The sequence below is a fragment of the Limanda limanda genome, chromosome 8 (genome assembly GCF_963576545.1).
Source record: "Limanda limanda chromosome 8, fLimLim1.1, whole genome shotgun sequence".
Taxonomy (NCBI): domain Eukaryota; kingdom Metazoa; phylum Chordata; class Actinopteri; order Pleuronectiformes; family Pleuronectidae; genus Limanda; species Limanda limanda.
This window is the reverse complement of record NC_083643.1, coordinates 22,250,999-22,277,018: the sequence shown is the minus strand read 5'-3', so window position 1 is coordinate 22,277,018 and position 26,020 is coordinate 22,250,999. Positions and strand designations below refer to the sequence as shown.

General features: G+C 40.0%; 2 protein-coding genes across 2 annotated transcripts; both read right to left on the bottom strand.

The window, feature by feature from the left end:
• Positions 1-155: 155 nt before the first annotated feature.
• On the bottom strand, positions 156-7,280 carry pdia3 (protein disulfide isomerase family A, member 3). Its single transcript, XM_061075976.1, has 13 exons — positions 6,968-7,280; positions 5,625-5,703; positions 5,396-5,513; positions 5,214-5,321; positions 4,980-5,109; positions 4,714-4,830; positions 3,690-3,815; positions 3,402-3,584; positions 2,458-2,566; positions 1,659-1,787; positions 1,262-1,341; positions 857-914; positions 156-767 (listed from the first exon to the last, which is right to left on the bottom strand). Exons 1-13 carry the CDS (start codon positions 7,099-7,101, stop codon positions 642-644), a joined length of 1,497 nt encoding a protein of 498 aa, XP_060931959.1. The 5' UTR covers positions 7,102-7,280; the 3' UTR covers positions 156-641.
• A 4,087-nt stretch (positions 7,281-11,367) lies between these two features.
• Positions 11,368-25,359, bottom strand: LOC133008810 (creatine kinase U-type, mitochondrial-like). Its single transcript, XM_061076132.1, has 9 exons — positions 25,074-25,359; positions 21,725-21,923; positions 19,836-19,931; positions 19,524-19,745; positions 18,719-18,804; positions 16,255-16,378; positions 14,780-14,914; positions 14,023-14,148; positions 11,368-12,179 (listed from the first exon to the last, which is right to left on the bottom strand). Exons 1-9 carry the CDS (start codon positions 25,220-25,222, stop codon positions 12,069-12,071), a joined length of 1,248 nt encoding a protein of 415 aa, XP_060932115.1. The 5' UTR covers positions 25,223-25,359; the 3' UTR covers positions 11,368-12,068.
• Positions 25,360-26,020: the final 661 nt, after the last annotated feature.

Genomic DNA, 26,020 nt, shown 5'->3' with positions numbered 1-26,020 from the left:
ATAGTAGCATGTATCAAATAGCAGAGCACGTTTACCAGGTTCTCCAGGGTCAAACATCTCAGTAATGCTGAGTCAAACAGAGTGTTTGGCCGTGGCTTAAAAAGCAGCTGACAGTAACTCGACATTTATATTCATGAATGAGATCATAGAGCTCATTTTGGTTTTGTGGGCCTTTTATTTCAGAATCCTTCCAAATGTACAAAAACAAAGACATGTAACAAAATCAACGAAAAAAAGAAAAGGAATTCACCATTTACCATTATCCCCTGTGACAACAACAACATAAATCAAAAGCGAAAGATGACAGGAGACTAGACGAACCAAAGTGCATCAGCCTGAGGTGTAGAATTCAGACCAGGGGGAAATAAAAATCTCAATTTCAAAAAGCTGTCCCCTCTTCCCTAAAAATCTGTTTTTGTTTTTAAACATCGGGCAGGCCCTGGCCACCACTTCTCCACCTTCCACAGTTTCCCCAGGGCAGCGGAGGACCTAAAGGGAGGGCCGCGTCTTTTTGACTTGGCTTCAGAGCATTCGGTAGTTCACTAAGAGAGTGGAATATAATTTAGTTCTTTCTCTGCACGGATTTCCCCAATCCTCCTGATGTCATGGTGGGGGGGGTCTTGAGTTCCTGTGTGGAGCCTTTATAGCTCGATCTTGTTGTCGTCATCATCCTTCTTCTTCTTCTTCTTCTTGGGCTCTTCCATCACCAAGGGGTTGGAGGCCTCCCTCTTCAGGTAAGCGAGGAAGTCACTAACATCGCGACCTCCCTGGAACAAGAGCGGTGACACAAGACAATGAGTAATAAGCACTGATGTGATTTGGCTCCGTTTCATTATCAGTCAAGTGGAAAACTCACCTCATATTTCTTTGGGGCAATCTTACTTCCAGCTGGGGAAAAGTAGATTGTGGGGAAACTGAAAAAGCAAAAGTTAAGGGGAAGAATAAGCATAAATTAATAAGTAAATAATTTACCATCAGACAGTGCAGTCCTTCTGACTTAATTTAAAAGATCTCAAACACAAAACTAAAGTAACAACCTAGATGACTCGGGATATTTGAGGTGGACATTTGGCAGTTTAAAAAAAGCCAATAATATTATATTAGCTGACTGCAGTTTTAAAACATTAAAAAAGGCAGTGTTTAAGTCCCTTATAATAATGATCAGGTGTCAGTATGCAGATTGTTTTCTGTAATTATTCCTATTTATACTTTCCACATTAGGGGAAGATCGAATATTACATTTAGGTGATTGTTGACTTACCCGCTGACTTCATACGGAGATGGCACATCATTGGCTGTGGCATCCATCTTGGCAATGACAACGTTGGGATCGTCAGCCAGCTTCAGGAACAGAGGAGAGAAAGTGTTAACCAATCGTTTATTTCAGGAGCTAAAATTACTGAACAGCCAGAACATTTGTTATGAAAATTATCATTATAATTAAATTGCAAAAATTAAAAATGGCAGCATCTCAAGTGTGAGAACACAGAGTTCCTTCCACGGTTAAACCTCAAAATGTTTGTCAATTGTTTAACATGGTCTTTTGAAATTCAGAACTAATGCGTCAGTTTTGTTTATTAAAAGCTGCTTATTGTCAGAGTGTTGTCTTATTCCGAGAATTATTGGAAAAGCAGCAGGTTAGGTGTTCCTTCTCTCACCTTCTCTCCCAGCTCTATGTATTTGGGCTCCAGGGTCTTGCAGTGTCCGCACCACGGAGCATAAAACTCGATCAGCACATCTTTGCTGTCGTCATTGACGATGTCGTCGAAGTTCTCAGCCACCAAAACCTGAGGATAGAAAGGTGGATAACTCATTACAAAAGGCACTGATGAATCAGGAGTTGTAATTGCACACAGCAGGTCCTCAACAAGCATCATGTCCGATTCTGAAAATTCATTAAAAGGACGTGGCGGCAGAATAAAATGTTAAAATTGTGTTTCATGTCTGAATACATGAAAATGAAAATTACAGAGCAACACCGGGGGGGACAGGACACATTACAAGTAAATACTGACTGATTTATTGGTTGACTAATAATAAAATATGTTAAAATAAGATTTCTCACAAAACTTTTATTTTATTAAACATTCAGCTTAGGTCAGATTTTTTCCCAGATGCTGGACTGACAGACTGATGGAATATTCCGCTTCAAGGCCTTAATCACTCATGTGAGTTTCTATAGCCACCCTTTAAAAATATGAGACAAATTGGTCTTGATCCCTGAACACAACATTGTATTGAAGGATCGTGGATATACGTTTTTATTCCTGTTTCTTACTCCTAATAATTCCTATTGATATATTTCTTTTTATGCAGCAGGTGTGTAAGTGTTACACATTAAAAAGGAATTAAGTCAGAAACATGCTGAAACAAGGTGTCACATTCAGCTCAGACAAACAGCATAAAGCCGCATTGTAAAGCAAAGCACAAAGAAAGAAAGGAGCAATTTGGACTCACCTTGACAGGTCCATCGTTGTTCTCTGGGATGGGCTCTGACTTGAGATAACGCTTAATTGTGCCGTCAAAGTAACCCTGCAGGAAACTCTGCAGTGCTTTTCCATCACGACTGTTGTGAGAACAGAGAAAAGAAGTTCAAGTCAGAGACACCAAGAGTACGACATACTCTTGTAGTGGATGCCGTTATTCAAAAATTTGCAATCACACAAACTTCAAGCAGCTCCCTCAGACATCTGTTCATTTCATATAACGACACTAACCCTGGATGGGGAAAGGTATCGGAACGGCGTGGTTTTAATTTGCACGCCCATGTTACCAGATTAGACCTGGGTGCAGTGCCAGTCAGCTGTGGTTTAGCCGCACCGTTCTCAGCAGAATAAACAGGGGCAAGTCAACAATGTCGCCCGAGCCATGCACGACAGCAGGTCACAGTCCAGCCACAGCGCCACCAAGGCAGACACCCAGGGAGCCATGCACATCTCCACTATGTCTGCTTACTTCATTTGTGGGTTTTTGTACATGTGTGGATTGTTAAAAGGTTATTTATTTACAGTTTTTACCGGCTCTGTCAGTAATTAACTGCTCTTCTCTGTGTTATTCGTGCTGTACACAAGTTACTGCACTGGGCCAACCCAGTCGAGCTGTGATCGACTCCAGCTCTCCATACATTGACTAAATTTACAAATTCAGTTTCTTTACCCAGTCTGAGTTAACATGACACTGTTTGTGTGTGTGTGAGTGCGTGACAGACGAGCTGAATTATGAATGAATGCGTAGCTATGAAAGAAGAGTTGACCCGTTGAAGAAAAGTATAGATCATTATGAGGTGATCAGGGTTTATATTGTGGCATCATTCAGTTTCAAGGTTAACAAGACAGACAGTTAAATAAGGGATTTGCTGTTAATTTATTTGGGGTATGCAATAGACAACTGTCTCAACTTACGTGAATTCCTCCGTCATGATGTATTTGTCTCCCTTGGCGGTGCGGATGGCCACCAGGGGCAACTCTCCCGAGCTGCCATCCAGGCCGAATTCCGACACATCGTTGCTGAACATGTTCTTGTTGGCCACAGCGAACTTCAGCTTCTTGCCCTGATCCAGGAAGCTCTTTGCCACCTTCATCACCCTGTGGAACAAAAGTCATGCTTTTGAAAATGGAAGGTGAAAGTAGCAGCTCAATGCAAGGAGCTGAGAAGAGAACAATTCTAAGGCCAGTTTTTGAAACACCTACCTGTTCCTCCAGTAGTTTGAGCCCTTGGGGTTTTTTTCATAGTCAACATCATAATAAGCCACCATCAGGTCGCTGCCCTTCAGCTGGTCTTTGTTGTCGTCTGTCATGTGGGCACAAATCCCAAAGCTAAAGGAAGAAAGAATTGAAAAAATTCAGCAAAAGCTATTCTCAAGGTGGTTATGGACAAACAAATAACCAAATGGTACAGGTGACTCACAAAAGGGTAAGAAGTGTAAATAATGAAATCGTTAGGAAACATTTATTCATATCTTCTACTAATCTTTCTTTCTACCATTTAATCTATTTATTCTCTTAATTTAGATTTTAGCCTTTAAACATTCTTAAATCCTCTTTTATATTATCTTGTGTTTCTCTTACATGTTGTCATAACCTTAAATGTGCTATACAATTGCATTTCATTGTATTAACATCTACATTGTTTCAATCTGATCACACGTTCACATTATGGATGTGGCCTTAGTCATGTGACTTTTCACATGTAGGAGACATTTGTACATCTGTGCTGTGTTTTATCTAAAAGGTGTGTTGAACATTAAACAAGTTAAACTAAATTATTACGGTTTATCTGGTATAAAAAGAAAGGCTAAATGTAATAACAGGTACCAATTATTTTTCAAATGAATTGTTTTTCATAACACACTATTGCTGATTTTCACATTACATCAAACTTGTGGGTTTCCTAATAGATCCAAGGATCCACAATTTAAAGACAGATAATAATACTCCAGTATTTGCTGCACAACGTTAAGCCACACAACAAGAACTGAGTGAGAGCCACGTCTATGTTTGCTATGGACAACTCACCAACAAAACAATGTCCTGTTGGCACTTGGCCATGTGTGCAAACACTGTTACAATGAGAGACAATTTTACGTTTCAATACGGTCAACCATTTTAGGGACTGTGAACATATTGTGCTTTACAAATAAAATTAACAAATCTCTCAGTTTCTAGATGAAAAGACAGGATGGACTGAGAAGACCTCAAGTAAACCAACACTCACATGTTTTCCTTAATGAACCTCTTGATTTTGTCGCTGGTGAATTTGTCCTCTGTGAATTTGACTGAGCTGTCTTCAAACTTGTTGCTGAGGCGTGGTGGGCGGAACAAGACGACTCCCCTGTAAACCAACAAAGGAAGGGTCTGTTAATTCCTAGCCTTCTCCGTCAACAGGAGCTAAGCTACTGAGTTGATTGTCACAGCAGTTGTGTCAGTAAGACAGTTATTTAACGATAGAGAACTACACTGAATGCAAAAAGAGCCACTCACTCTCCATCGATGCCGTTGCTTTGGAGAAGAGCTTCAGAGTTGGTGTGGGCGAAGCGATAGTTCTCCCTCAGGGCGCTGGCTGCCTTCAGGAACTCTGCCTGCGCTGTGCTCTTGTCATCAGCAAAGAAACCTGGGAGCAAAAGATGAATCTCATTCAGACCAACATGACTAAATCCTCAAATTTACCCGCTGCATTCAAGTTAGCATCTCACTAAAGTCCAAACGTCAACTCACCAACAACAATTGCGTCTGGGCCTGAACCAAACTTCGCCATGTCTGCTTCATCCTTGAGCTCCACAGAAGAGGGGCCAGCCTGCTTCTTAAGGAAACTGACAATCCCATCTACAGGGAGAAAGTAGATTTAAACCAGTTTTAAAAATGTGAGGTACACATTAATTAAAAACACAGTCACATACCTGCAGTTCTGGGACCATCATAGGGACCAGAGTCTTCTCCATCCCTGAAGATCTTCAGGGTTGGGTAGCCACTGACCCCATATTTGCTGCATACGTTGCTGCTGGTTGTGCAGTCAACCTGAGAGGAAAAGGCATGATTTCTTTAAACAGGTACAAAGAGCACTCGAGTTCTGAGTGCACAATTCCACACGTAAGTGGACAAAGTTGCCTGAACTTCATGATGCAATACCTTGGCCACAGATGCGATGCCTTTCAGACGTGTGGCGGCTGCCTCGTACTCTGGGGCTAGTCTTTTACAGTGGCCACACCTAATAGACAGGAGGATATGGATCAGTCACGGGAAAACAAGTTACACATGAGCTGAAGTGTCAGCTCAGCAAATATCCTGAGGGAGATCTTATGATTTCACACTGTGTAGTGTAACTGGAAACCTCCATGGTAATTCAATAGGGTCAGTAAAATACAAAAAAATCACATACAATACAAGTAGTGTTAAGAAACAGAAATCAGTTTCAACTTGACAAATATTTAAAGTATTTTTATACCAGTAACTCTGATTAACCTTTTCATCATGTAATTAAGTAATGTATAAATATTGTAAACCTCAGAAAATACTGGAAATGCTAGTATAATTAAGCAAAATCCAAGACCACTTCAAATGTTAGAAAGACAGGCCAAACTACAGTACTTATTAAATGTATTATAATCTATTGTGTAATAGCATACAATCAGCACATTTGAGAAGCTAAAAACAGCAAAAGTTTGTTTTAAATGATCATTCAGTTGTTGGTTGATGATTAACTTTCTGTCAATGTGACATATAATAGCAACCCTTAATAATATACCTTGGTCTTAGTTTCTTACTTGTCTTTTTAACAAATATTCACATTCCAGGTAATGGAGGCAGTAAATCTGTATTTTATTTAAAACAAAAAAAAGACACTTTCTCTGTATACGGAAGTGTTTAAGGTCTAAGGTTTTATAAATTCAAAAGGGGATTTACTTCTATTTTATTTAAGTTTGGCACAGTGGGTATACGTCACAGTTCCTTTGGGCCAATCAAACACGGCCACCAAAACTTCCCTGGCCAATCACGGCGTTACAACTACGAATAGGCACGCCCCCAACTTCCTCATAGCTCTACTTCCCACGTAGCGTCGATCTAACCCGTTCCAGAGCAGTTTAAATAAACTTCAGACGGACGCCAGTCGAGTAACAGCTCACATACAAGTGAAACGTCACAGTGTGGAAGTAGTTGAAGCATCGCTCCTCTTTAAAAACACATTGGAGTGCAGCTAACAGCCTTCACTGTTCCGGGCTCGTAGCTAACGTGCTAACGTTGGTACCTGGCCAATGAACCACAAACACTTAGACACCATCGATCCTGTGCATACAACAAGCAAGCTGTCAGAGACACGTTTGTAATTTACACGGTGATTAAAGTGCTAGAAAAACCTGGCTAGCATCCAGGGTGCTGAATGTTAGCTGACCTGTTAACCACCTATAGCTCGGTGGCTCGCCTAACCTGAGCTAAAGCGTCAGCTCCTGTGCACAGACCGGGAACACACTCACCAGGGAGCGAAGAACTCCACGATGATCATCGAGTGGTCTCCGATCTTGCTGTCGAAATCGTCATCGGTGAAATCCAGCACATCGCTGGCCCGGGAGAAGCCGGCGAGCGCGGCCAAGAAGATGAGCCTCAACATGGCACACGGCGCGGGCTAAAGGCAGCCTCCTTCTCTTTCTGCTAACAAAGGGGGAAAGGCGACGTGTGTCCGCGGCAGGCAGGCAGTCCCTTGTTCAGGTGGGTTCAGGTGTGCGGGCCCGGGCAACAACGGGCGGACACACGAAGACAGGTCGGAAAGAGAAAGAGAAAGAGACCGAGGCGCCGGGGAGGTTCAGGCAGAGGGACCGCTCCTAACCACAGTGTGGCAGCCGCCCATTGGTCCACGCAGCCCGTCAATCGACCCCGGTCAGCCAATGACAGGCAGGCGGATAAGACCTCAGTATCAAAGGACCAATCACAATTTGACAAAATACAAACTCCACACTCCCATGCCCGCAGGGATCGTGTTATAACTTCCTTGCTCGATTTAATACAACTTTAATGAACGGATGTATGCGTCGATGACAGTTGTTTATTGCTTTAAACACGAGTGGCCACCTACGAGATAACACCAGTATCTGCAGCACCGACACATGTGGTGACGAGTTCAGAACTTCTCTCATGAGAATACAGCTGTGGTGGCAGATTTTTTATTTACACACAACTAAACCCAACCAATCCAATACAGCTGTCCTGCAATAAGTCAATGGTTTCAATGTTCAGATTGTGTTGGAAATATTCTCATTATCAGTTATTGTATCCAACCACATTATATTAGACTCAAATAAGTTCAAAAGAAAAGGAAAGAAATGAAAGAAGAAAAGCAAAGATAGATCATATATATATAGATAGATAGATAGATAGATAGATAGATAGATAGATAGATAGATAGATAGATAGATAGATAGATAGATAGATAGATAGATAGATAGATAGATAGATAGATAGATAGATAGATAGATAGATAGATAGATAGATAGATAGATAGATAGACTGGTCAACAGATGAAGCTGCAGTGAATAGTCAGGTTTTACTGGGGAAACTGGAGGCAGATATTCACCCTCAGGACCCTAACAAGTTGTTCTACATTGCTGAGATTTTGAGACAAACCTATTAATTGTTGTCAAGCTTTTACAAAATTTCAAAATAATTGTATTGAATGTTTATTGAATTTTGTTATATTTTCTAGTAGTTGTCAGTTGTATCTGTCTGGAATGATGTGTGGTTTTGTGCACTGTTTGTGTGCGATTGTCTGAATTTTAATTGTTCTTAAGTCTATCTTGAAAAATCTCAACAGAATGATCAGACTAAATAAAATATGAAATCTGCTCAGTTGTAAGGATATCTGTGGTATCTAGTATGTTTGTTTTTGTTTTGTATGTTATTACTATTACTTCAAAGTAAAGCACTTCCTGGTCGAACTGAAATGTTTCCCTCTTTCTAAAGCTGCTGTTATACAATGATGCCAGCAGATGGCGCTCTTTGAGCATCCCTCAATCTCTGGTCCAAAGTACTCTGCACTCAGTAGGCTGGGAAATCATTAAACAAATTATTTCTGATTCAAGAGAATGACTACATTTTGATATTCCCTGTAATCATCTAATATTTGCTAATATTATAACTCGAAATGTATTAATACTATAATCATTCATATTTTATTCAATTATATATTTATAGGTGATAATCTGATTTCTGTACACAAAATATGGACTTGTACATGCTAGTCTGGTCCCAAAACACCCCAAAAAACGGTAACATTTGACATTTGCAAATTCATCCCTCACTTTTCTGACTGTCTCTTAATAATATTGCTTTTAGATCTCAGGCCTTCATCACACTTTTCAGTTGTTGTGAAAACTCTGTCATAAACCTGCATTAGTTTGAATGAGACAACTATAGTAGAGAAATTAAATCCTGAAAATGTAGAGCTTCTTATGTGATCGTACAGTACAATAGAGTTCATATAATACATTGTGCATTTGCACTACACAGCACTTTATTAAACATCTGTAACATTTGAAGGACACTGATTAGACACCCACTGGCATTACAGCATAACCTCTGAACACACATTGAGTACAGGGCAGAGAGCACTGTGTTTAGAACCCTGCGTAAACAAGGGGTGTACACAGATATAGCCTATAAGCTGTAAACTCTCTATTTGTAAATTTGCCTTTAAGTAAAACCTAACATTTAGACACTAAAGTAACCTTTTATGTTTGGACAAAGGGAAGAAACTACAAACAAAATGTGTATTTTTGTCTCCATTCTGTGAATTTATCTACAATTAAATGCATTTTGAATATGATTTTAAAGTAGCTTAAGCACATGAATGCCTCCTCAGATTGTAGTTAGCATTTGGCAGAACTGGTTTATCTGGTGTCACTTTTAAGCTGTTGTTTTATTTATGTGATATAAAAAATGTAATTATCAAAATCTTGAAGCATCAAAACCTATAAGCTTTAATTAAGGCAATGAAGTTACTGCAGTTTGTTTTTTTATCTCATGAATGTTCCTTTCATTTTTTGGGGGTAAAAACATGTCTGTTGTGTATGGATTCTGGTCGTACCTCAGCTATGTTAAGCTATGCTAAATGTGTAGATAAATATGTTTATGTAGATATATATATATGTAAATACGATCTGCTACAGAAATGTCATCATAACTCTATCACCATCTTATCCCAGATACCTGCATTCATTTTGGCGTGTAGCATTGCAAACCTCTCCTATGATGCAGAGATTTGTACTCCGTTACCCACAAAGCCCCCCCCCAAACAGAAAGATCCCTGATTACCTCCGTAAAGTAGTTGCCATGGCAACCCACTTGCTCCTCGGCCATATGTGGAACAAGGAGGAGGAGAGAAGAGGAGAGGAGAAAAGAGGTCTTCAGCGTTATGCTCTGAGTACTGTACGAGACAGGTTGTGTGTGTGTGTGTGTGTGTGTGTGTGTGTGTGTGTGTGTGTGTGTGTGTGTGTTTGTGTGTTTGTGTGTGTGTGTATTCAGGACAACAGACCCTTCTTCCAAGCCCTCCACGAAGGAGGAACAGATTCTTTATGCCTCACTCCACCAACACTTGTCGTCTCAGCTGTGTCCCCTCTGAACACTGAACGCCTTGTTGTCCTGTCAGCGTCCAGCGTTTGGTTGTGTGTTCACGTCAGATTTCACACTGGGTCATCATAGAGGAGCACTATTATTATATTTGATAGTTTTGTTATTGTCAACAAATCACAAACAAACTAAATCGGCTGGACCATCCTTCTGTCTTATAGCTACTGTTTTATACTTTCTGAAGCTGCAACTCAATTCATCACTGAGTCGATCAAAAAACATTAGATCTAGTTGCTGTTTCAGTCATTTCTAAAACAAAAACACCAGACTTGCTGGTGGAAGCTCCTCAGAAAGCCTATATAGTTGTCGGATAAATTGATGATAAAAAATAAAAAGTTCATTATTTGCAGTCCTTATACTTATGTGTATAACTTATATGTAATGAATGCAAACAACTTTAAAATTGGGTCATGAATATAGTCCACTGAGCGTTACAGCTCTAAAAATGAACTAACACGGCTGTTCACTGTAGTAAAGCCACTGCTGTTTAATACCATAGGTGATGATTAGTGTTTCCTGAGCGTGGGATTAACTCAACCTACCTGAAATACAGAACACATGGTCATGGTAATGAGTGCAGCTGAGAGCCTCGCTGACATGTTTTAATAGATATATAATACTATGGACATCAACATGCTATAAGAGAAATACGATTTAACACGATTTGAAATACAGAACATATGTGTTGCAGGCTCAATTCACTGCTGTTTTGGTCTTGTCATTTTATGTAAAAAACAAATCAACTTTCTTCATATAGCCCAAAGCGGCAAGGGGCTTTAGAATCTATACAGCATACAACACCCACTCTCTTTAATCCTTCCATTCAGAGAAGGAAAATCTCCCCAAAATCACTAAATGAATAACAGAGAAGGATTCCTCTTTCAGGATGGACAGATATGCAATAGATGTGTGTACAGCAGGATGAAAAAATATTACCAGCTTTATCATCTAACATATGACTCCTACATTAAAACACTACCTGGGCTGGAAGAACATTGGACTTATAAATTCTTAACAGACATTTTCCAGATTTAAAAGATTCAGCCTTTCAGCAGAATACAGCTTTGTTATGCCTCTGACTTAACATTGTCACATGACATGATGCAATCACGCTCCCATAGAGACATATAATGCTTCTCCAGCTTGATTACCATGGTAACATAAGGCTTGTTGGATATCATGACTTATGTGTTGCTCAGGTAGAAACCAGGAAAAAAAACACTTTAACAACCAATGAGAGACAGACAGAGGCGAGTACTGTTAAATAGATGATTCCTTTAATAAAAGACATAACAATGTGACATTCAGTAATGTCACAATGGAATGATATTGCTTCAGTTGCTTACAGTACAGAACCCAGCCCAGGCCACTGTGTGTTATGACATTACAGTCTGACACCAGGGTGACATCCAACATACACATCCACGAGTCTCTTCAGTCTCACACTGTTAATCTACATTCAGATCCACTCAAAATGATTTTTAAGGTTACTATGTTTACACAATCCACAATGGATGGACTTTACAAGCACCAGATAATAGTCATGGCTGATCGACAAACAGGGGTAAGGGAAGAGACGGAGACATGCAGCAGGAAGGAGGCTGCAGCGGGGCAGAGCAAGGTGTTAGGCGGCCATTTTTGCTCCATTACAACAGGCTAGAGCTTGTGCATCATTTGTTAATATTTGCCCTCATTTTATAGCCAGGTGGGAATATGAGTTGTAACTTAAAAACCCTACATATGCACCAACAACACACTTAAGCACTATTCTGGGTCTGTTTATAATATATTTTGATTATATTATATTATAGAGAAATATATTTTGGGGTGGATTAGATCAACAGTAGTAATAAATGATGCGACGACATCGATAGTTATGGTATCTATGGGCACAGAGCGGGATGTTTGTGCAGTTGTGTGCCCAGTGCGTTGTGCGCAGACGTCAGGGATTGGTTTCTACTTCTGCTTGAGGGGTGCGGGCACCTTGATGTCCTGGCCTTTCTCCAATCTCTTCTCACACTCGATTAAGTAGTTGACGCCATCAATCACGGTCTGCACCAACTGGACCTGAGGGACACACAAATTCGGTTTTAAGACTATTTTCAAATGTCCACAGAAGAAAAGCAATCAACAGTGGGTGAATAATGTAAAACATCAACTCTAACTCATATCCTTTTAACTGATAATAATCATATAGTCCTAATTTAATGAAACTCAATTGAATTTAATTAATAAAGATCTGTGTACTAGTCATGGGGAGTATACTGCGCCTGTGAAAGCAACTCTATACCACTCAATACCCTTTGAGCCAGGAAGAATTTCTTTAAATTATATTATTTGACAGTGACTGTGGAGAGAGACAGGAAACAAGAAATCGAACAGGTGACATGTGCCGACATGACTCCCTGCGCTCTGGAGGGTTCTGTCAAGTCTGAGAAAATAACCCTGAATATGTCTTAAAGGTTCAGTGTGTAGAACTTAGTGACATCTAGTGGTGAAGTTGCATGTTGCAGCTGACAACCCTTCACATCACCCTCTGATTCCAAACATGACATGGGCTTGAAGACCACAAATTTATAACAGACAGTCTGTGTCACAAACTGGAGCTGTGGGGTTTAACAAACATGGGCATTTAGCATTCAATAACTTTTTTGTCATAGTATAAAGTTTGTAATTCAAGAGGTCCCTCTTTGAAAAAAATAGCTTCACCTTTTTGGAAATGCACCTCTTTTTGTACAGATTAAAACAAAAGTGAAGAGGGGAATTCTGATATTTTTAAATCTTATAAATGTGGGTATGTAAATGAAAGGTATGGAAGATCATTTCCGCTGGCAGCATCGACACAGCATAGTGGCTACAATTTAATCTTATGGGGCAACAGTGGCAATCTACGAAATGTCGATCAAAGCTGAAATGATTATACTGTGTCTTTGCTAAGCATCTGGCAACACTATAAATGTCTCGCTCAGCAAGAAGTCTCATTCTCATTCTGACAGATTACTTTGCATCCACTGCCACGTGGCAGGCTACTGGAGGTGAAGAAATGATCTTCTTAACCAGCAAATTTGTTAAAATCTGGTGTAGAAAGCTATTTATATACGTAAACAGTATTCTGATTTGTTAGAGGTTAACAAGTTTGACAAAATACAGTTCCTTCAACATGAAAATTTACATGCTACACAATATTGTCCTTGTGTATTTTTCTCTAACAGTTTGTTGCTCCCACATCCATCAAACTCTTTTGACATCTTGTAACAGTGATGTGTTCATGGTTCATCCGTCTGAATTAAGGACCAAACATTGGGTTAGAGGGAGAGAATATTATGCAACAGTAAGAACATTTGATAAGTGAGTCTCAATCAGTAGCAAACTGGCTGTTAATTAGTACACTGCACTCCACCCAGAAACAGTGAAGAGCCATCTCCAGCCTACATGTAATCAGAATAATATATTCAACCACACACTCACAAGGACAGAGAACCGCTCCATTGTACAGAATGACTCTGTAACACAGGCATGACAGCATGACCATGGACATAACAAAGACAAACTGCATGTTCAAGAAGTTTCCTCTCATCTCCTCTTCTCCCCTCTCCTCTCCTCCTCTCCTCTCCTCTCCTCTCCTCTCCTCTCCTCTCCTCTCCTCTCCTCTCCTCTCCTCTCCTCTCCTCTCCTCTCCTCTCCTCTCCTCTCCTCTCCTCTCCTCTCCTCTCCTCTCCTCTCCTCTCCTCTCCTCTCCTCTCCTCTCCTCTCCTCTCCTCTCCTCTACTCTCCTCTCCTCGTGCCCCAAATAAGTTGTTTGTACATAACATTTATTTGACAATGGTTGATTGAATGGGACGATTTACTGCTCTGCCGATAAAAGGTAGAGATTTATATACTTTGTACATTTGTACACAGGTTTTCCTACCTCAGACTGTCCCAGGCGGTCCAGGTTGGAGATGTCAAAGATACCACCAACAGCAGCCGTGTCGACGCCGCCCGTCCCTCGCTTCTGCAGACGCAGGTTGTCCAGGATCTTACTGAAGCGGAGATCCTGGAAGGTGGAGGAGAAGAGCTACTCAGCATAGTTTCAATGCAATTAGATTAACATTTTTAATCAATCTGCATCTGTATGTTTTTCTCGCAGGTATTTGGAATTACCAATATGACTTCCTCATTGGGTCCAGAGGTGTTCCGAGGCCAGATGACATAAATACTGTCTCTCCACAGTTTTCTGCACTGAGCAGTGTGATGACCTGATAAATCCACCCCTCTCTATCCATCCATCCATCACTAAGAATCTTCATAGCAACATTTATAGAAAATAGATTAAGAGCTTATTTCCAAATGAGCAGAATCCTGATATTTAAACTCTTGCTCAACAACATTTCCAACTTCATTTAATAAAAATCTATTTGTTGGTTTTCAAGAGCCTTTAACAGTACAAATCTAGTTCTTCTCGTCCTTCACTTTTGTGAATAAAAGATGTAATAACACAGATAAAGGAGACTAGATAAGATGAGGCTTTTTGTGGCCTTGATAATCTAATACTTTAATGTTTTTTAAGGCCATGCATTCATTTGGGACTATCATTATGTAACACAAGTAGAATAGAGAGTCAAAAGATCCCACGTTATCTACTGAAGTATCACCCTGTCTTCATTCTATTACATCTACTGAGTTACCTTGCCCAGCAGGGGCAGTTTGACATGGACCCCGGCCCTGAGCCCTGTGCCCAGGTTGGAGGGGCAGGTGAGGATGTAACCGAGCTTCTCGTTCCACATGAACTCCCAGCCTCTCTCCTGGATCAGACGCTCCACCTTGTAGGGAGAGAATCGGTCACAACACAATGAAGGTGTGCTTCATTCATTCAACAATCTTTTGACCTTTGATACGTTTGATGGATGTGCAAATACTGTTGTTCAAACACAGCAAACTGTTGGTCGCTGTTGATTTTTCATTCATCAGAGCTGACAAGTAAAGACTTGAAAGTTGTCGTCTTGAGATGTACTGTGGTTGGACTGGACTGGCATAGTATGGGAGATAAAAACTATTTTAGCAAAGCACTGAGGTGTGTCCCTCAGAGTTGTTGCAACAGTTCGATACCAAATGTTGCACTGCTTGTCTTTTGCTCTTTCTGTAATGCGCAACCGCGGCTGCTTGGTTAAATAATTTATGTTTGCGTGGTCATGTTTGGTTAGTGTGTTTTTGTCCCTCTGTCTACAAGCTTTACATCCACAGCAGGGCAAAGACTAGTGGGAGCTGTTTGTTTTTTCTGCTAGCACTTTTATCAATTATATTCTGTTATTCTTCTCTTCTCTGATTAAATCCTGCAGCCATCTGATTGCAGCAGAGTGGATACTGTATGTCTGATACAGCTGCAGCCTCCGACTTCAAAATATTGTGTCCTTGGTTGAACTTGGCTGAATCTGGCACAACTATCACCATTGTGCATGAGCTTCTGTGCACATCAGGCTGGTCAGGTGTAATGCAAAATACTCCTGATTTATGTGTGACACCCTGAGGAGCGTTGGTAGTGTTTCTGTAGGTTTCCACAAGTGAGACTTTATGAGACCTTTTTAATAAACCAATTAATACCAATGTCAAACACGACAGATACGAAGGAATATCAGGGTCCTAGAATTACTTACACTTCAGATAAGGTAAAGTACCCTAGTAGAGAATAACCATTGAAACACTACATTATCTTCCAAACTACAGGCAGAGACAGTAGCCTCTTGGTATCCATAGCCTAGCTGAGTGTAGTTACCTTATTGGGCTGATGTAGTTAACAGTGTGCTTATTAACAAACATTTTATATATTTATATTTCTCCCTAAAAAAAGATTAAGTGTTAAGAAAGAAGCGTTAAATGAACATTAACATAAGGTGTTTAAAACCCAGTGCATACTATTTTAATGTATATAATCATTTAAAGGCCTAAAATTCAGGTAGTTGTATTCTTTATTAAATACGCTGCCAAAACTCTCATTGGGAATAAAGTGGATTCATTTCAGAGTAAAAAATATTAAGACAATTAAATATTCAGTCTAATTATTCTCAATCCCAAACAACTTCCCTCTCTTATTTAAACATCTTTCCATCTCATCACATGCACATTCTATGTTAAACAGGCCACACACATACAATCACACTCTCACCTCCTTGAGGCCTCTGCAGAACCTGTCAAAGACTCTCTTCATGTTGCCTCCCTTCTCCATGGAGATGACCCTAGTATGGTCCTCCTCGTTGATCCAGATCAGGAAGGTCTTGTCATTGTTGTGCCTGCACACAGGAAAGTTACACTGGATAGACTGTGTGGACAGTTTTAACCTTATCAACAACTTTAATACATTTACTTGTTCCAAATGTAGACAGTAGTCATATATACAGTCAATCAATATCTGAATCTTTCTTTCAAAGACTGAGTCGATACAGAGATGGTACTTTGGAAGCCAATTGTGAGAAAGTGTGTAAAATAAGTTAATGAGAAGATGATGGGTTTCTAAATAAAGGGAGCGAGATGATGCTGGTGAGCAGAGAGAAGACCAATAACCATTAATCATTGAGGATAATGCTTGTTTCTGCTGAGAGTCATTGACCCGTGTGTTTGTCAGAGTGATCTGCAACGCTGCACTGTGCTACTGATTTAGAACTTATGTTCTTATATATGTCCTAATGGAGAACAGTTTGTCAACAACAGAAAAACTAAAGAATTATTGTGTCGCCTCTACCGTCAATAAGTGATGTTACAAGAAATATGTTCACAATCTCCGCTTAGTTCCCCAGTTCATGGAGAGAAACATGTTTTTACAGAACATTGTGACAGCACAAGGAAGTTTAGACAGTTTGGATATAAAATGTCATTACCTTATCATTTTAATGTATTAGATATATTTGTTCAATCGTGTCACACTAGCATGTTAATGATTGAAGCCCAACATATGATTTATAAGTTTTCAATTACATTTGACCTTTGACCACCAAAATCTAAATGTTTGGTTTAACAAACAACGTGAACAAAATTAATTTAAGTCAGCTTATGTTGGTGATGTTAGTAGGTTTGTCTATTTATTCATTGATCATACGTAAACGTCCAGTCTGAAGAAGCTCAACATCTATTGGAGGGACAAATGGTTGGATTGATGGTCTTAAAAGGAGAAGGGTGGATTTCAACCACCACATGACACGTCTGAGCACCGGTCTCAGGGAAAACTTGTATAAAGTCACTGTCAGCGAGTACAGAAGCTTTTTGTCCATACTGACCTCCTTAAACTTGTTAAATAGATTTAATAAGGTAATGGATATGGGTTGTGGAGGCAGCAGGTAAGGGAGAGACATTCGGCAAAGCGGACAAAAAGGGAATGAGAGAGGAGGGAGAGATAAAGATTGGGAGTAAAAATAGAGCACCAATGGAATATCTGAACCACAGGGGAAAATAACAGGTTTATGTTTGGAGTGGAACAAGAAAGGTTGTATTGGAAGTGTGGAGGATGATAAGTGAAAATGAAAGGAAAGTGGAGCATGACATATGGATAAAAGTAAAAAAGGTAAAGTGGGGGAAAGAATGAGAGAAAGAGAAGGCTAGCAGTGGAGCTGTAAGAGGAGAAGATGGAGGGATGATGTGGGGGGGAATTATTAAGGAGAGGAGAGGATTGGCTGATACGACTGGCAGAGGGAGAGAGGAAGGAGGCTGCTGATTGATTTTGGCTGGCAGATGACTCCACACTGAGGGAGCGCTGTCCGCATCGCCCATACACCAACACAGCTCAATAACAGGGAAATGACAATACTGCTGTGAACATGAGATAATACAGAAAGAAATAAGACAATAAAGAAAAAAGAAAAAACTCTGACAGTTTTCAGCAACTGAGCAAAGACTCAAATAAGTGGATTTCACTGTTTGACACCCTTAAATTCAATGGGTTTATTGCCCATTATTGTAACCTCAGGATATCAACTAAATAATGTACCTGGGAGACATTTTAAGAAGATTGATTAAAAAGTGATAAACTTAATAAATCTACTGTCTACATATGTGTCTATATAATTTTAATATGGGTAAAAAAAATAATTAAAAAAAATGTTTATTTCTGTCTTTCTTTTTTTTTTTAAAGATCTCCTTGAATCCTGATTTACCAAAATAACCCAGATTCACACAATCAAATCATTTACCTTAGGATCAACACACATTTAAAATACATTTTGTACATCTGTTTTGCTTTCCCTCACTGCTGTCAACACATTGACACTGTTGGTCATGATCATTTAATTGAAAGATTCCAATATTTAGTTTCCTTACAAGAGTAACTCTTCTACGTTGATGAGAGAAGTTTTAAATCTGTTGAGATTTGGAATTCTACAGGAGTTCCACAAGGGTCAATACTCGGAACATTGTTTTTTAATTTGTACATGAGCTTGTTGGGCAATATTTTAAGGAAATGCAAACTAGTTCACATAAATATCCTATAATTGTTTAACTACTGTTGTGCTGTTGCAGTTTTTCCAGACTTTTTAATTCGGTGCTGTACTGCACACCTAAAGCAAACTATGCTTACTTGTGTTAAAATGTACAACTCTGCAGACAATATTATCCTACTTGTACCATCAGGTCTTTTCACTTACCAAATACCACGTGCATCTGGCCAGTCACGAGCCATGCCTGCACATGTCAGGAGGGGAGACACAGGCTTGTCAAACAGGAAGTGGTCCTGTTATAAATACAGAGAATTGAAGTTTCAACAATGGTTATGACTGGAGTGGCAACAAAATCTTAGATTGGAAAACAGAAACAAGTTTGTGAGACTTAAGAATTCAGTAATCGGGCCAATCTTTCTCTTTGTTAAGGAGAAAAATGCCATGGCAGACACAGTCCACCCACAGTTATTATTTCATTGTTGAATTTTGTACTAGTCCAGGACTTGAAGGGAAACTGTGACAACATCCTCAGATAAAAAAAGATGTGCCGTTCACATGTATAGCCATTTTCTCACATGAACTTTGGAAAATGTCTGGACTTTCTACAGAAATTCTCTTTCAGAACAGAGCTGACAATTCTCTACGTTGGACAAGTTATTTTTTGACTAATAAACTGCACTGTGGGTATCTTGGGTTTTAGTTAACAGCACACTGACACCAGCGTCAGCCCTTATCACCAAACGCCAATCTTATTGTCTTTGCAAGTTGACATCTCTGTCCGTGTCTTGTACGTGTATGGCTCCCTTTTTTTCAAACTGAGATATTTGTCATGTTTTAGTATTTCTTCCTAGTCTTGCATCAGTCAAGCAGAAACTCTTTCTTTCATTATCTAAAACAGGAACCCTTCTTTGCGAAGTCTAAAAACAGTGTTGTTGCTGGTGAAAAAGAATAAACTTGTAAAAAGTGGTCCGACATCTTCCCATGCATACAGCAACATCCCAGCACGACTCACATCAATGAGCTGTTGCTGGTCCTTGTCTGTCATCTCGGTGAGACTGTAGTATCTCCCAGTCAGGTCGTCCTTCAGGCCAGCCAGGGCGTCCACCGCCACCCTCTCCACCTCTCTGCGCTCAGCCCGGGTGCAGGCAGGGGGCAGGCTCAGTCCCCGGATACTGCGGCCCGTCCTCACCCTGGAGGACAGCACGTAACGATCATCAAAGTTGCCCGACTGGATCTGCAATTAAGACAATTAAGGAGATGTACAGATGTGTATGTCATTTCAAGTCATAGAATGAAATATCTTTCAATTCAACGTGAATTTTACCTTGCTGGCGTCCAGGTCGGTGGGGTGTTTCATGACGTTGGGGTCGTAGCCATTGTGCCTCTCTTTGATAATCGGGTCCAGCAGGGCTGCAAATACCTGAAAAACACCCCGAGGTGAACAATATGAAAATACAGGACAAATGTTTGGGTTAATCACTTGTATGGTAGACTCTGGACAAAAAATGTGACATCAGACATACACATATAGAGAATGTTTCTGGACTGCAAGACTGTATCAGAAGACAAGTTATTAATACATCCATCATCTATAGCACTTATACTATGAGGGTCGCAGGGGGAGCTGTAGCCAATCTGACACTGGACGAGAGCCAGGGTATCACAGGGCTAACATACAGAGACAAATAACATATCACATGCACATTCACAACTGTGGTTTAGAGTCAATTAAGAGTCTCCAATTAAACTAATTCCAATCTGCATGTCGTTGGACTGTGAAGGGAACCCAGAGTAACCTGAGAAAACCCATGCAGACATGAGGAGAACATGCAAACACAGGCCTGGGACACTCCCTCAAACCGGGAGCCGTCCTGCTGTGAGACATCAGTGCCACCCTACAAATACTTTTAATATAACAAATATCCTGGTTGAGTGAAACAAAGCTGCCAAATAAAAATAAAAATAATAAAAGCCAATTCAAAGCATAATGTAACACTATACAGTCCTCAACATAATATTAAAATCATATAATATTGTCTGAGGGATGGAAGAGACCATTGTTGCTATACTGCCCAGTTGGTCAACCTTTACCTTTCCAAGCTACATCATCACAATTCACCTTTATCCATTCACCAACACCTCTCATAAGACCACAGTGGAGAGAAACTAAACAAAAAACAAGTAAACAGCAGGGAGCAATGATGAATCATATACTGCATTACATTTTAGAGATAATGGATAGGAAACATTTGCATAAATTCCGCACACAAAAAAAGACATCTGCCGAATCAATACAACCCAAAATTATGCTAAATATATACAGAGCATCATTGCCTTATGAATGTACGACTCTGCCAACCAGTAAAATTGCACTTTAATGCATAATGTATGTATGATTAATCATAATTAGCACATTCATTATTGTGTTGTGGACAAAATTGTGTTTTGTTAGGTCACATGGTCGCAAATCTTTTGTCCCAAATCTGATGAATTCCCTCACAGCATTCCTGATATTACGTTTACAGGGATGAGACTAATAAGTGTGGTTGCCTGAAAACATAGCACGTCCTGATACACATTTCAATTGTTTTTCAGGACGTGTTATGTAAGTGTTGCACCTTGAGTCTTTGAAAATTATGCATCTGCATCCTGAACACTGGTTCTCGGCAATCCATAGTTGAAAAAAATCCTGACTACTGAAATAACATTGAGATATTTTTATGTCCTAAATGAAGAAGGCAATTTAAACCGAAACGTAGTAAGGTCCTCAATATAGATTGATATAATGAAACATCCCAGAAGAGGTGTCCTGGGCTGAAACTCTCCCTCTCCTGGGCTGAAATACTTTCTGATGAAAGGGAGGATTGATTATTCAATTCTCTACACTTATCGCAACAGAAGAATTTTCAATTATTTCTGAAGAATAAAAAACGTTTTATCTCTGCTGACATAAGCTCAGGGTCATGGTACAGGAAGTTGCGCGTGGAGTAGAATGTGGCTGGCAATGTCTTGAGTCATTTTCCACTTTGTAACACTTTCATTAACTGTCATTTTCTGCCATTCCCTCTTTTTGTTGTTTCAAGTTTCATCAGACTGAAGTTTCAAGTTTCATCAGTACAATACACAGGGGGTGAGCCAGCCCTTCTTTTCACTCAGCACCGCGGAACTGTTTGTGTGTGTTGGTGCGTTGGAAAAGGTAAAGTGATGTCTGACCTCGTAAGTCTCCTCGTCTCCTGCCACCATGCCCACGGTCTTGATGAAGGGATGGCCGGGGTTGTCCACGCCTGTCTGGATGGCCTGGTCCAGTGTGTAACCATTGGGAGTGGCCTTATCACACAGCTTGGTGTAGATGGCAGGGGTAAGGTTACTGGCCATGCAGTTGTTGTGTTTGCGCAGGTCAGGGTACTCCGCACTGTTCAAACACAAATGAAAGATAACATAATGTTGCAATGAGAGAGAAATAAGTTTTGAAGCAGTGTTGGCACAGGTTAATGAGGGAGCTGGTTCAGAGTGTGTGAGTCACTCAACAACACTCCAACATATCATGTAAACCGGAAACTGGGGATTAAACCTGTGCCTGTCTGATTATGGGACACTGCTGCAAAAAGATGACACAAGGCTGGTGCGATCACTCATATGGGCACTGTGAGAAAGCATAAAGGGATATATATGTATATATATGAAACCAGTGGTTTAAATCCTCATGAGATGTTGAAAGTGGCATATGTTTAGTGCTGGTGGCTAAAAAAGCATTCAGATCCACTTTGTTTTAGTAAGAAAATACTGCTGACTTGACAAATTCACTTATCTCTTCAAACAAACTATTTAGGCCTCAGCATAGGTTGATGTGGAAAAACCAAAAGGAACCACTGTCAAAGACTGGGTTTAATCGCAACAAGCATACTTAGAACTTTAAAAAACTAAAAGTTCAAAAGAAGCACAGACTAAGCAGCTTATGGATTACTTCCTCCTGCTGCCTGCCAAGATATGAGGAAGGCTAAGACATTTCAAAATGAAATAATATAGTAACTGTGACTCAGCAGAGCTGTACTGGTGATACTAAGGGTAGACAGTCTAAAAATATTTGCTGCCTCTTGCCTTATTTCTATTTTTTCTTGTCTGCACAACAATAGATTCAGAAGTGTTACCTTCATTGAGCCATCAATTTAAGCCTGTATCAGAAAGCAGAAGTAGAAAGATGCAAAGAAAACCCATTACAATGTTTTCTGAGCCAGGAAAACCCAGGTGGCCACATTGGCACGTCTGACAGGGTTCAGTAATGAAACAGGATGCCTGTTCACGGTCCTCATGGCACATATTGTCCTGTAGGAACGATGGATGGATGAATCAGCGGTTTTGGGAACTGATATTTATGAGTGTGTGCTATAAGGTGCAGATCCAAATCAAAATCTGGATTTAGGTCTAGTTTCATAAGGGAACAATTCAGCCTTGGTGGAGGTATGTGTTGTAATGAGTGCAATTCTAGTTTGAATCGATATTGCTGTTATCGGTAGGTCTTAAAGGGATTTATCACCCAAACATTTTTAGGGGTAAAGAGTGTTGCAGCCTAATCCAATACAATTGAAGTAAATGGTGACTGATCCTTCAGATGTAAGAACACTACTGAAAAAAAAATATCATGCCGCCATATTGCTCGTGTGGTTTCATCCAAGTGTCCATAAACCCCGACATTCAAATTCGACTTGAAACAAGTTCATACACACCATGTTTTTAGCCTAAATGTCCTGTGATCCACGCACGAATGCGGCTATAAAATTTAGGCAAAAAACTACTTGAATTTGTGAATTTTAATTTTTCTGTGAACTGTCCCTTTAATCAAAGAGATTTAACGAATCATACTTATTAAAGTTCTTTACTTAAGTACAAATTTGACAATTTACTTACTAACCCATCTCCTTTTTCTGCTACTTGTGGGAAATATTGTACATTTTACTCAACTGCATTTTTTTCTAATACTTGAACCTATATTTACTTTTAATAATAACCCAATAACATAAGAGAATATTGTGATATAAAATATAATTATTTCTTCAACTCTCGTACTTTAAGTTTATCCATTATTATCTATACAGCGTATCCTTGGAGGGTTACGGGGAGCTGAAGCCAATCCCAGTTTACAGGGATTGGCTCATCAGGCGAGAGGCGGGGAGAACACTGGCCAGGTCGCCAGCGTGTCACAGCGCCACCACACAGAAACAAACCACCGATATCCGACAATTTAGAGTCTCCAATTAACCTAAACCAAATCTGCAGGTCCAAAGCTTCTTATAATGAGGCTACAGTGCTGAATCCTTTGTACTTTTAAGTAAGCAAAGACACAGTCAACTGAGTATTTCACTGCCAATATAACCTTAGACATAGACTATTTGATATGAGTGTTTATCGTTATTATTGCTTTTAAATTCTAACATAAAAAAACACAGTTATCCTCTGGTCTTGATCCTCCTAATTCACCAGCAAAACCATTAAGTCACATTTTATAGCTTTATCTTTTCATTAATGGTTAACTAATGTAAAATAGGGTATGGTAGGATTGAGGGTGTGTTTCCTATGAGGTTGTTTGAGGTCACTATATCAATACAGTTTGATAAGAGTCACTACAGTGACTGTGTGGCTGCGTTGACCACTGAAACACACCCGAGACGACCTCAGAGAAAAGGGCTGAGGACATACACACTGTACACCTAACCAATGTCAACACTTACTAAATACTAAAATTTGTCAAGTAATAGATTACCTTTCGGTTTATGGTGAGCTGTACAGGTTCCTGTGATGTGAGCATTATGTAACAAGCCCAGGGCAGGGTTTTATATCTGAGCAGCAGATAAGGTTTTATTCATCGGTAGTCTATGTACAATCACTACTTTATAATCCAGGCGGGCGTGTGCTTGAACACGTACACATCCCTCCTCTTAACCTGATCTTACCTTCTTCATTACACTGCAGTGTCGGGTGCAAAATCAACTGCTTTCTAGTTTATTCTTCAACTCCATACTATTGCCATCTTTGATTTTTTTTAGTGGGACATACTTAAATTCGTCTTTTGTTATTATTATGATTATGATTATTATTATTATTATTATTATGATTATTATTATAGGTTGCCTTGTTTCTAGTGCCTTAAATTTGGCTTTGAATAAAAAATAAAATTTTGCACACAAGCTTAGAGTTATCGTGTGTTTGATTCTAGCCATAAACCGTCTTGTTTCATGACTCATGATTTGGTTGTTTATCTGACATGCTGTGATACATCATACATGTGATAATGCAGCCTGATAAAGCATGTAATTGCTGGTTACTTCATTGCATATCATTCTTATACAATGGAATATTTTGCTCACTGATATTATTTGATTAAACTGCACATTAAGTCATATTTTAATATTAAAGACCATGGTTGCCTCTAATCACTGGATGACATTAACACATTAACATGATGAATAACCGAGATGGGTAAATGATGATGATGATGATGATGATGATGGTGGTGGTGTGTGAGGTGTTAATGGCTCCATGTGAGGGACACACGGGGCTCGGTTACCTGGAGGGGTACACCCTGCGGACGGGCATCCCGGCGCTGACATGGTCCCGGTGCTGCAGCAGGTATCCAGCCGTCACGGAGCCTCCCACCAGAGACAGGATCCCGATTTGTCCTTTGGTGGACAGGATCCTGGAGAAGCTGCTCGCCATGGTGCCTTCCTCAGTGACTTATAATAAATGAAATAACGTCTTTTCTCCAAGCTGGCAGCGGAGGATGTGACAGGTGGCTGGGCGCGTCTGTCGGTGATGAAGCGGCTCTGCTGGAGAGACGAGAACGCGCAGCCTGATTTGACCCGAACTGCGTCAAGGTGGAAGGAGACACACAGGAGCAGACAGGTGCTGCAGCTTCAAAATAAAAGCACACAAAGGGAACATGACATCTGGGGGAGTTAGTTTCTGCAGAAGCTGGTGTGGGACTCAAACAACGACCTGTCTGCAAGGGGAGGCTGACCTCTTCTTTGCTGCCCCCCTCAGGGGAGATACACAGGTTAAGGGGCGAAATGTCCATGAACCTGAGATTTAGCCTAGAGCTTTTCACTACAAGGTTCTATCACAATGCTTTATCTGTCAAAGACTTTTCATAGACTGTATAAACAGAAAATATAAACTTATATAAATCTAGCAAATTAATAAATCCACAAACTCAGATGAATGAGTAATGAACGTAATCCTCTTGGCTGAGGTAGAAAGACTGAACAGTAACTTTCAGCTTTAATTTTATTTTTCTACAGTAATACCTCTACTTCTATTCACTCGGGCACTGTTCAATTGCCAAAATGGCAGTTGTAAAAATAAAAAAACTCATGGTGAATCCCATAATTTCTAAAGCAACAGAGGCTCTAATTATATTAGAATGTTGTTTCTTTTTTACCCATTTCCCTTATACACACTAAATTCAACAGAGGGGTGGCTACTAAGGGGTTTATTGTGAAATTAACTTTGTACAGG